Source organism: Vigna angularis, chromosome 7 (genome assembly GCF_016808095.1).
Source record: "Vigna angularis cultivar LongXiaoDou No.4 chromosome 7, ASM1680809v1, whole genome shotgun sequence".
NCBI lineage: Eukaryota > Viridiplantae > Streptophyta > Magnoliopsida > Fabales > Fabaceae > Vigna > Vigna angularis.
In genome coordinates, this window is record NC_068976.1 from 22,243,698 (window position 1) to 22,256,595 (window position 12,898).

At 32.1% G+C, this 12,898-nt stretch overlaps 2 protein-coding genes across 2 annotated transcripts; one reads left to right on the top strand and one right to left on the bottom strand.

Annotated features, from left to right (window-relative positions):
* Positions 1–2,046: 2,046 nt before the first annotated feature.
* Positions 2,047–5,594, bottom strand: LOC108336247 (elongation factor 1-beta 1). The gene is made up of 6 exons (XM_017572631.2): positions 5,389–5,594; positions 5,164–5,280; positions 4,978–5,050; positions 3,109–3,226; positions 2,726–2,839; positions 2,047–2,447 (listed from the first exon to the last, which is right to left on the bottom strand). The coding sequence occupies exons 1-6, from the start codon at positions 5,472–5,474 to the stop codon at positions 2,284–2,286; spliced, it is 672 nt and encodes a 223-aa protein (XP_017428120.1). The 5' UTR covers positions 5,475–5,594; the 3' UTR covers positions 2,047–2,283.
* Positions 5,595–8,017: 2,423 nt separating this feature from the next.
* On the top strand, positions 8,018–8,966 carry LOC128197762 (uncharacterized). The gene is made up of 3 exons (XM_052880462.1): positions 8,018–8,150; positions 8,235–8,332; positions 8,586–8,966. Exons 1-3 carry the CDS (start codon positions 8,040–8,042, stop codon positions 8,926–8,928), a joined length of 552 nt encoding a protein of 183 aa, XP_052736422.1. The 5' UTR covers positions 8,018–8,039; the 3' UTR covers positions 8,929–8,966.
* Positions 8,967–12,898: the final 3,932 nt, after the last annotated feature.

The following is a 12,898-nucleotide window of genomic DNA, read 5'->3' on the forward strand; positions in this document are numbered from 1 at the left end:
TGAAAAGTTATATTCAATATCCAATGTCAAATAGGTACCAGTCAAAATATTAATATTTATAAAAAATAATGTATAGCGAAGATGACTAATACATTGTAAATTGAAATACCAATAAATAAAAGTATTATTATTGAAAACAAAAACAAAACAAAAGTTACTACTTTGATATTGTATTTTTACTCTTAAGTTACGTAAATACATTTTATGAATATTGTACAACCAATTTTTTTAGTGAATAATTAAATATATTTAAAATAAAATTCACATTAAAAATATAAGCAGTATATTTTTGTATATTTCCATTGTCGGTGATTTATTTTAAAATTTCACTGATAAAGAATGAACTGGGGAGTTATTTGACAAAATCATCATAAAGTTTCATATGGTTAGAGAAACATTAAAATAATAATGTCAACAATTTTACTTTCATTTATTTCTTCTTTTTTTACATCAAAATATTTTTAATTGACAGTTGAGAGTAATACTCTTCAAATCACAAAGTAAACTTTTTTTAAATAAAATTTTCTTCATACACATAATAAAAAATTAAACTCATAATAAAGAAGTTTAAGAAAGTCAACTATTTACCAACTGTGTTAAATTTTTTTGGTTAGTTGCGTTTCTCCTAAAATCAACTATTTATTTTATTAATTTATTTTTCCAGAAAAACATGTAGGAGAGACCGATAATAATATAGAAGTGAATGGTGCCTTTTGTCACTAATAAAATAAATAAATCACACTGTACTTTTGATTTCGACATTTCTTTGACCCTGAACTATTTTTCTTTTTCTTTTTCTTACATATTTTTTCAGTATGCATTTTCTGGTATTGGTAGATAAATATTTTTAGTATATAATTGCATGTTTATCTTAAAATAAGTTAAATTTAAGTTTAACTTATACTCGTATCGTTATATATAAGTTTTACTTTTTTAAATAATAAATATATAAACTTTTATAAAAGTAAAAATCACAAAAAAATATAAAATTATTAAATATTTAATGTAATTTCTTTCTAAAAGATATAATCATCGAAATATTAAAGTATTAAACATCAATTAGATAAAAGTAAAAGAAAAAAAAACATTAAATAATTAAAAAAACTAAGCTATGTTTATAAAATTACATAATAAATAATGATATTTTCATCACTTAAATGACATCCATCTTACTCTGATTTAAAAAGTTAAGTATTTCTCTTACTCATGTTAATTAGTATGAAAATTTTCCATTAAAATCAAGATAAATTCAAACAATATAAATTTATTTGTAATGCATATTTTTTAAAAACCAAAATTTCCGTTATTATATACTAAACCAAATTTGAGTTCCAAAAAATAAAAAAACTTTGCAAAATAAAGTGATACAGACATTAGTGTATTATACTTGGTGTGAAAGTGTGAATAAGTGGAAATGGGTGGTGAACAGGTAAACATGGTCAACAAGTTGAAATGAAATTATATTTGTTAAAAAAGAATAGTCTCTCATAAAACCAGTGTTTTATAGAAAGGGTCATTGTAGTACACTTAATTATGATACCATTTTCTTTCATGTTCTAAATTCTTTAAAAATACATATTACCTTCAATATTTGAGGGTCAACACAGTAGCTTCTTTAGAAAGTCAACTTTAACACTTCTTCAGAAACTTGTCACTTTTAAAAACTAATGTGTATAACAAATTAAAATTAACTCCATAAAAAAAGTTTAACATCACTCTTATTTCCCAACCAAACGCATAGAAAATAATAGTCAAAGGTAAAATCTACATGATAATACTTTAGTAAGATGAATTCTAGAAACATACTGGTGTGACATAGATGATTGAAATAAAAAATCTTGTGAAGGGTACTATTGCAGTAGCAGTAATGATTGTTCGATGAAGTTGATAAAGCCAAGGTCAGCAAATTTGGCTTTGGTGAAGGGAATATTCTTGGTTGGTTCCAACAACAACAACAACTAAGCACCAATAAATAACTTAAAAAGAACATATAATGGTCACGAGTCAGGAACCAAACCTGTTTAGAGCTGAGAAACTTATAAACAATTAAATGCAAGAACATTTGTTCATTTATCTTGGTATCTAAATCAAAAAGTAATATTCAAAGTTACACCATAACATGGATACTCAGTATATCTATCTGTTTTCCTTCTCACAATTCTTGCAACAAAACCACTACAGAAACATACCAAACACGAAGAATGAAAGGGAGGGAGTATCAATCAGACTCAGAGTCTGATCAGCCGCTTGAAAATGGCCAAACTCGAAATCCAACAAGAAAACTTAAATTTTGTTGAATGCAACAATGTCACAACTTTGGATATACTCGTTGCATGGCTCAACAGTCAGGTGTTCTTCGATGAGGGTGTCCACAGATACAAGGTCATCCACAATAGTCATCATGATCTGCAACTTCTTGATTCCATATCCCACTGGCACCAGTTTGGCTGTATCAATTAAAACAAGCAATTTTAGATACATTGTAATGTTTTCAAGAAAAAGATAATTATACACTTACATTATAAGGCAGGTTTACAATGTCTTTCAATCACAAACTACTATGTAAAGTAGCTTTCTTTGGACTTAAACAATGACTGTCTTAAAAATCATGTTAACACTGATTTCTGATTGACTGATAGGATAACAAAATTTACAGACAATGCATAGCCATTATAGTGAATGGATCAGATTTGAGTGAGAAAAGTTTATGAAACTTTGAACATACATGCTCCCCACAATAAACCAGGCATCTCAATACTGCGGACAGCCTCTTCCAGCTTCTTCATGTCGGTCTCATCATCCCAAGGCTTGACATCGAGTAGGACAGAAGACTTGCCACCTATACAACGTCATTCAGTTACAGTTTCCAACAATTTCAGCAATGAAGTAAAATATAGGGATAAGAAAAAGCCCCTGTATGTGACAAGATCTCATAAATTTCAACCATTGTTCTACTGTATAGCAACATGCCTAGTTTCTACGTTTCCCAAATAGCAAGACAATTTTACTTGAATTAAACAAAGTCCAGAACAGCTTCTATCTATTTTATTTATGGGAAATGTTTCGTGGACCAGAAATTACTGTCACCGTGCTCTTAAGAAAGCTTACTCTCTTTTTTCTTGGCAGGCTTTTTAGCAGCCTCCCTTTCCTCTGCTGCCTTCTTATCCTCCTCTGTCTCGTCACCAAAGAGATCAAGATCATCATCATCTTCATCAGCAGTAGCAGCCTGACAATTCAAATAAATCCCAATTATTACATCAGTTGAACAAGTTCACATTAGCAGCTACTGAACAGCTACAATAATATATAACATTTCACAATAAGTATCAGCATACAAGAAAAAGTCAAAAGTTTATATTCTAGAATTCCAGAATACGTGTACTGCCTCTAATAGTGTTATCCTAGATAACGAGTTTACTTAGTAAACACATCTTGATGAACCCAATCAAGATAACTATCTCGTTTTAATAGTGTCAGAATCGCTTAGCTAGTGTGAGGGGTTAACTTTTTGAATAGGTTAACTCATCTTTTGTATTTTACTGATGTAAAAAATATGAATGAATCAGCTAAGAGACAATTACACTCTTTTAGACATTTTTTTACGTTTTCCACTTTTAAGATGATTCAAAACCCATTTTATTGAAATTTATTGGGTTTATTGTATCACTCACTATCACACCGGCTATATTCAATCCTTAGAAAGAGGGTGTATTGGAGATTCCACATTGATCTGGAATATAGACAAGTTATAATATATAAATGGATACAAATCTATTCTTTATAAGACAATTTTTGTGAGATTAAGTGAGCTTTAAGATCTACTTTCTAAGAAATAGTATTGTTCAGCTCTACAATGTACCTTCAAAGTAGCTATCTTAGCTAAAAACTATCTCATTCAGGAATAGCAACTACATGTTAAACATTTCACATTAGTATGGTTAAAAATTCAAGCTCTGCTCTTTCCAAAACTGAATATTAACGTAAATTCAACCAGGTGTTCCCCTAAATGGAAGTATATTTTTGAAAGAAAATAATAATATATTGCTTTGTTTTCTATTTTAAGCACAAATCCAAGGTTTCCAAGTTTGACAATTTTTAAATATTCTCTTTCTGTTAGAGTGATAGTTTTAAATTTGAGATGTTACAAGGTCAAAATATTGAAAGGTAAAAAAAAAGTGCCTTGTGGCGAGTAAGAAAATTAAAAATGAAAAAGAAAATCTTTGGGATGGATAAAAAATGGGAGAAATGAATGCATTGAGGTAATAACTTGATTATTAGCAAGCACTTGAATCATGTCATAAAATAATCCAAGGGCTCAATTAAAGATTCTCAGCAATTACATTTAAGACAGAAGGGAATCCAGGTCCCTTAGTGCCATGCCTCTCATTTCAGACCTGGACTCTATATTTTCAAATTTCATTCAGCCAACTCTGGAATCATAATCCCAAGATGTTTCTTTCATTCATATTCTATTAACCTTATAAAGTTTGAAACACAAAATAACTGGTAAAGATTGCACTTTCACACACACTCTTGAAGTGCATGCAAGCCACTTCCTATCTCTTCTATGAAATAGGACCCAAATTCCCAGCAGTCACAAAAGGCAACTGCAAGTGCAAGGTCCTGCAGTCATAATTCAATGACTCAATTAAAGATTCTCTGCAATTACATTTCAGACAGAAGGGAATCCAGGTCCCATAGTGTCATGCCTCTCATTCCCATACCTCTCTCATAACCCTAACTTCATAGCTGCTCCACAACACAACTATAAAAATTTAGATTGATAACCTACCACTATATGCATGGCAATCACCAACCATCACACTCTTATTTACAAAAGGTCTGTCCTTTAGTTTCCTATCAACAACAAAATTCACGATTTATGACTAAATTATTTATGCATTTTCAATAAAAGAAACGATTTTTTTAAAAGAAAATTACAGAGACAACAAATGTAAGATTAAAGAAAACACATACCGATTTGGCAGGTGCAGCTTCAGCTGGAGCAGCTACGGTACTGAATCTAACCCCTTGAGCCTTCCCAGGGAAGCTACTCAAATAAAATTTAGCATTAACAAAAATTGAAAAATCCGACAAAAATAAAATAACAAAAGCAGAATTGCAGCAGAAAAAAAGAGGAAATGAAGTGAGAGAGGAACAAACCTTGAGGCAAGATGAGAAGAGACAGCATCGTACCACTTGGCAGCATTGGGGAAAGAGTCCCCAGGCTTTTCCACAACAGCTGCATACACTTTGATATCATCCTTTGTGAATAGATCCCTGAAGTCAAACAAAAAATAAGCCACACACAAATTCAATCACCCAAATATCAGAAACAGTGAAAGATTGGTTTTTTAACAGAAATTGAGTGAATGGTATAAGTGTTACCCAGAAATATAGGTTTTCCCAGAAAGGAATTGATCGAGGGTTTTGATACCCTCTTCGGTGTGTAGATCTGAGAAGGTGACAGCCATCTGGTGTGATTGAATAGAAGAGTGGCAATGCAGAGTGTGGAGTGGGAAGAATAGAAAAAGCTTCTGCTTGTGTTCAATGATTGATATTTATAGTCTGCATAGTCACAAACCCTAGATCAGTCCCAACCTTAGACTTCTGAACTGAAATTCATTAGAAGCCTTATTTTAATTATTTGTTTAACCTTTTTCTAATTCTTGTAATTTTACTTTCTAATTTTTCTTTAACTATAAAGAATAAAAGGCATTAAAAATATATATATATTTTAAAGATAAAATTTATAACAAAATAAGTCTCTTCGTTAAAATGAAAATTCCAAGTTACTCATGGAGTTACTTATTTTCACTTCAAAAATATCATATACCATTTCAAAATTTTTCACACAAAAGGATATTTTTTTATAGGTTTAATACCTCTTTTGGTCCCTCGAAAGGGACCAAATGTGTCCCAACTTTTGTAAAAAAGTGTGCAATTAAATCCTTTTTGGTAACAACGTTAATTTTTTAACGGGCCAGCTGACAGGGTGAACTAAAGTTTGCTACGTCGTTACCAAAAAGATTTAATTGCACACTTTTTATAAAAGTTGGGAGCACATTGAACTTCTAAAAAAACGTAGGACACAATTGAACATTTGGCCCCTTTCGAGGGACCAAAAGAGGTATTAAACCTTTTGGCCCCTCTCGAGGGACCAAAAGAGGTATTAAACTTTTTTATAAAACAATGTCATGACTTGAGAAAAGGAAGACATACACATGAATTAATAGTTGTTAATTCTTTGAATTTTTTTTTTCAATTTCTTAATTACACTTTGTTAGATGATTAAGACATTTAAACCCTAAACAGAAAAATATATTTAAATATTTATCCTAAACTCTAAATCCTACGTCCTAAATTATTATATATATTAAAAATAAACCAGTCTTCCTTCGTAGCAACCAAATTAGCTTTAAAAATGAAAATGTTATATTGAGATTTCAGTTGTAGCATCTGTTGGAGAACACTCACTGCTCAATACAAAGCATACATTTGTGAGGGTTACCAAAATATTTTTCATAGAGAAATAATACTTTCTGTTTTGAAAAGTAGATAGGTATTCATTTTTCACACATGCCTGATTCTTCCCATTTAAAAAAATAAAAGATTGTATGAACAAACCATATATTTAGTAGTTAAAGAAATTGAAAATTAAAAAAGTAAAAAAGAAGGGATTAAATAAAAACACATCAATGTTGTTCATTTTGTTAGAATCTTTAAACTCAGTTACCATCCAAACTGTGATACATAAATGGTAAAGTAAGTGTTATCTATGCAGTCCAATAGATTGAATTATAAAGTTACCTAAATTAAAGTAAGTCACTCCTAGTTTTTTCAAGATAAACCAATTTGTCAGTTTATGAACTAACTTAATTTTAAAAGTTAATATTATAGTTTTATTTTATGTGTTGGTTTGATATAAGAGTATCAAACCAGTCAATATCTTCTAATCTATTTAAAACATAGGAAATTGCAATATATCCTTAGATATGCTGCTGGCTCTAGAATGAAATTTTGCCGAATAGTACAATCACATAGGCTCAGATTCAAGTTGAGTTTTGGTCCAACCCTTTTCACTACGATTTCCCACATACATGGCAAAGACACAAATTTGTACACAAGCCTCAAGTTTCTACAGCTGCAGAGCATAATCATGCAGAAGGATGAGCATGGTAATTTCGTTACCTCACCAAGAAACCATTCGTTCTCATCGAAAGTTTGGTCAAATTTCTTGTCCTACTTATGTGACAATTCTTGAAGGACAAGGGTTAGGGGAATTGGCTTAGATTTTACCAAAGCTGAGCCATTAAGGCCAATCATGAATAACAACTTTGAAGTTACTTTGGATGCTCGTTAAGCACAAGAAATGCTGTCATAAGATATTATCACTCTTTGACAGATCAATTTGGACACACACTGTCTTCAGCACCTTGTCAAGGTAAACTCGTTCTTATTAAGCTGCTGCAAGTTTTGGTCCATTAGAACTTACTTTGCTGCACAAAACCTTTTCTGCAATAGAAGTACAAAAAGGTGGAGTTCTTCAGTAGGGCAATGGAGGGGAAAAATGTGGTGGTGATCCATGATGTATCTCGAGAAATCAATGTAAGAATTTTGGAATGGTCTCTGCATGGCTTGTCTCTTGTGCCAGGAGATGTTCTCACACTTATTGCAGTCATGCATCAAGTTGTGACTCCTAGTGAGTAATCTTCCTCAGATTGCAGGGAGCTTCTTATGATATTGTTCTATTCATCCCTTGAAATGGATTTTGGAAGAAAGAAAATGGAAAATCAAAGATCAATGAGTCAATAAGTGTTGTGTTGATTAATCTGACTATTTCTCCAAAGCATTTTAATCATTTTTACTGGTTCACTCTGCATGATGTGTTGAAAGTCCTGCATCTTGTAGTGATAAGTTCAATTTATAATATATAAATGGGTGTTAACCTTATTTTATAAGTTGATTAGGTTTAAAGTTTATTTATTAACACATGATTTTTTGTAGTGGGATACAAAAGCAGTGTGGATAGCAGATTAATGTTTGGAGCAAACCAGAAGATGGTAGAGGCACAAGTTGCCAGGAAGAAGGAAAAGTATATGAACAATGAAGACATTGCTCGTACTTTTCAGCTATACAAATCAGAAAAGGTCATATAATTTATAAATACTAGTTAAGAAAACCATAAACCCTCTATTTTTTAATCTTGTTAACTTTGCACACCATATTTTCAGGTTGGACTTAAGATAGATTTGGCTTTAGGGTCGTCACTAAAGGCAGTTGCACTGAAATCAGCCTTGAAGTTAAAGGCAACTTGGCTTATACTAGACAGGTAAGATGAATTTAAACTTGCTATCATTGACTAGAAATGCAAGAATAATATAACCCTTTTGAAACTTTTCATCTGAAGACTGTTAAAGTTAAAAATGAGCTCAAAGATTTGGCTATTACTTAGAACTTAATCACCCTTTTAGAGCTTCAAGTATTCTGTTTCTAACAACAATAAAATCACAACATAAACTGATATATGGTTTGTAAAATCCAACCTTTTTTTAGTGAATCATCTTGATACAACCTGGTCACAGGAAAATGAAGAATGATGAGGAGTATTTCCTCCAGAAGCTTTCGTGTGGTATATTAAGAGTAAGGCGTTTCAATAAAATTATACGTTTAAGAGGACCACTACATCTCCCCCATGAATCACGCCCCAGTACCAGCACTAATGAAACAAACACTGACAGTATCCCACTACCAGACATTTCAACTGAACATCTTTACCTCTTCAGCACTGACACTTCTCCCAACAGTAAATACTCCTATACTCTAAGACTTCATCTCGTTGCATGCACTCATGATATTAACTGTCATCTTTATCACCTTCTAAACTTCTCATTTCTGCAATTCACATGTGGGTTAACATTAGCATAAGTTTCCTCTTCCACTTGAAAATATAAGTATGAGTCTAAATTTCACTTTAAAGATGTAAGAGAGTTAATCAGTATATAAAGATGAAAACCTATAAATTAAGATTAGCCATTATTGACCAATCTCTGTCTTAATTCATGTGATAATAACAGTTCTAATATTATTAGTTTTTATTTCAGAAAATTATAACTGATCTGTATTTAGCAAAATGTATATTCTCAATAGAATTATTATACTGTATCCAGTGACTGGTGTTCTTGAAGTCTGCAAATTTAAGCACTTTGACACTTATACTGATTAAAAAGAGAAAACAGTTGTATACCTTTTAAGAGAAACTTTGTCTGCAAATTCATGCTTCTTCACCAAATTAAAAAGAGAAAACAGTTGTATACCTTTTAAGAAGAATGTTAGTTCATAAGAAATAAAAAATAAAAATAAATTGATTTAGTCAAAAAATCATAAAATATCAATTATTAGTTATCATATTCACTTCATTTTATATGTTTATTTAATCAACTTTCTTTTATAGATCTAGGTTTTGTTTTTACAATTGCGCTTATATATATTATACAAAATTAAATAACACTAAATTTCAACAATAAAATTACTCAACATTTTTCACATAACATTTGTCTCAATGCTGATTGTAAGGGCCTGAAAAATATATGTGTCTTATGTGAGGCAGCCAGGCTCGTACAACTAATGACACCCTGACCTTAGATGGGGTCTTTTTTTAACTCTGAGTTCATTATCCAGCTTTCATTTCTCTCTCTAAAACCCTTATCTTCCCTAAAACCAGCTCTGACTTCTCTCTAACTTTTCACCAATTTCCAACGTTGAAATTTGTAATAGGTGGTGTTCTCTCGTTCACGGAGTTGAGAGCTTCTCATTCATCCGATTAATTTATGTTTTGGACGGGTAAGTCATCCTTTTCTGTTTTCCTTTTCTCTTGAGCCTAGGGCATGCAATTTTTGGCAGTTGCATGTAGCCAATAGTTTTCCTCTTCAGATTCTCTGCCTGTTTTAGCTCTAAGGGTTGTTTTTGTTTCCACTATAGTGGGTTGTAGGGTTTTGCGGTGTACTGACCTTGTGAGGCACTGTTGGGATTTTCAAACTTTACAAGGTAAGGGGAGCTATTCATATATTGTTTGAACTGTATTATGTGTGTGTTTGAATAAATTGTGATTTATTTTACTGTTATGTTATGCTTTTGGTGATGAGCATGTTGGTTTGTATTGTTGGATGTGCAACAGTAGTGAAATCATGGTGTACTGAATGTTTTTGACTTGGATGAGTTGTTGGTTGTACTGGGTTTCTGGTTTGGAGTAAGATTTATGATAAAATAATTAATATGGATAGTTACAGGTACCGTTTTAGATTACTATAAGGGGAAGTGTAGTATTGAAATTGGGCAATTTGAGTCTAGAACACCATAGGACAGTTTGTATGACTTAAATAAATTAACTGAAATTTGTTGAGAGTACTTTGTTGGTAGGATAGAGGAACCTTAAAAAACCTGAGTTGACACATTTCTGATCATAGAGCAGCCCTGGTTTGATCCAATCAGTTGTGACTAGTCATATGTGCTGGCGTCGAAGGTGAGTTTGATGCGTTCAGACATTGGGTTCTTCTCCGATGACCAATTGGGCAATTTGGGCTAACTTGGATGAGTCAATTAGAACTTATTAGAGTCATAAAACTAGAATATAACATGTTAAAAATGACAGAATTGGATTTAGGTCCTTAAGTTGTGGATTGTGGTGTTTTGAAGAAAAACGGGAGTCTAAATCTTAGAATCATAATAAGAACATTCATGATCATCTAGGCGAGTTTAATGGAGCTTAATACACAAATTGGAAGTCTTAGAAGTTAGTCAATAAGTTTAAAAATGGTAAGGGCTGGTGTGAGTGTGTGATTCTGCAAAATTCGCGTTCTGCATAGGATGCAGAGTCCCTATGCGAGCTGTCTCGCATAGCGAGACCCTATAGAGGGTGCTCACTGTCTGGGTAATTCGCTGGGCGAGCTGGTGCGCTATGCGAATTACCAGAGGGTGTTACTCTCTGCTTGTGGATTCGCCTGGCGAGTCCTATCGCTATGCGACTGATGATAGTCTGGAACCACTGTCATTTTAATTCGAAGGGCGAGTTTGGGTGCATAGAGAGTCTTTGGGAGGGGTAGTCTCTTTCTAGACTCTTGCATAGTGACTGGGCGTGGTATGCGAGATGTTAAGTAGTCTTGTGCAGGAAGTAAGTTTAATTCGCCTTGCGATTAAGGGTGCACGGTGCGAGAGGATCCTATCTCGCCTTGCGGATAGTATGCGTTGTGCGATAAGTTCTGATGTTTAGTAGATTAATATACTCTTGTTGTATGATTGACTAAGGGGTTGTTACATTGGTTGTGAAATATCTATGGGAACATATTATATTGTATGATGAGATTCAACATGTTATGTATGGTTAAAGTAAAAGGATATGTGGTTAAGAGTATGGTGGATGGACGTAATTCCATGATCTTCAAGGAGAGGATTCATGGTGGTGCCTTAGTGTTTAGAATGATCTGCAGGGAAGCTCAGTCTTAGGGGTTTTCCTGACGCTCCAATGGTCTTTCATTCTCAAGTAGAGAGGATTGAACCATATGGTGAGGAGTAGCAGGAGGTCTTAGTCTTAGGAGCTTCTAGTATGTCTCAAGGTCCGGAACAGGCTAACCTCGTGAGTGTGGTAGGATGGGGAACCCAAGTTTCATAAGCCACCACGAGTGCATAACCCGCCATAGCTCGGCAGTCATTCTAAGTCTGGACGAGTCAAGTCTAGTATGCTAGGTTGTATGATTTAACCTGCTTGGATTGAAGTAGTTTTTGACGTGTTGTTTACTCTAATATTGTATGATTGCTTGTAAAACTAGCTCACCCTTGTTTGTCTGTGTTCGTGGTGTCTGTGTATGTTTCTTTTGCAATGATCATCCAATTGGATGTGAGCAGATGAAGAAGAGGTGTATGTGGAGCAAGCGCTGAAAGACGGTGATGCGACAACTTAGTACTTCTAGGATAAAAAAATTAGTATAGGTACTTTGATAATACTCCAAAATGGTCATCTATGTTTAAAAAACCAATTCCGACTATATATTTGGATGACTGTAATTAATAGTCTGCTATATGTCTCTAATTGCTTTCCAATATTATAATCTGATGATGTCTTTAATATATATGCATGTCATATATTTTGGGATGTCACAGTGATACATGACATTATTACTGCCACATCATATTCACTCTCATAGGAATATTTTAAAAGTTTAAAAAAAATTATAACTCAATAGTAATATTTTATGTGTAATTATGGATGACGAGACAACTTGGATTATCAAAATAGACAGACCATTAAAATTCATAACCTCAAATTCTGACAACCAAAAGTAATTCATATATTTTAGTTAAGAGTAAAAAATGAACTAATGATAATAAAAACACTCTATTTATAATATAATTTGAACTCTTTGACAAAATTAAATTAGTTATCAATAATCCATTGTATTACTTTAAACATGAAATAAATTATATTACAACTATAACATAAGCTCATTAGTGAAATAAATAAACAATTTAGATGATAAATCAAATGTGTTCTTTTAGAATAATTTTAATGTGAATACAATAATAATAAAATTAAATACCATATAAAAAAGACAACAACATAAATTTAACGTCTTAAAATGTAGATAAAAACAATAACACAATCATAATAACAACCAAACTCAATATTATAAGAGTTTAATATTAATTTTTTATATAGACTAATTTAGGTCACATTTATATAATTTTTATAAAGAATCTTTCATAGAAAAATTCAACCATTTTTTTATTCCTATTTTATAGTTTTAATTACTCTTAGTCTCATTGTTTTTAAAATTGTGTTTGATTTCTTAAAGATTTGATTAAAATTAATTTAATTTCTATATAACTTTGTGTTCTTTAAATA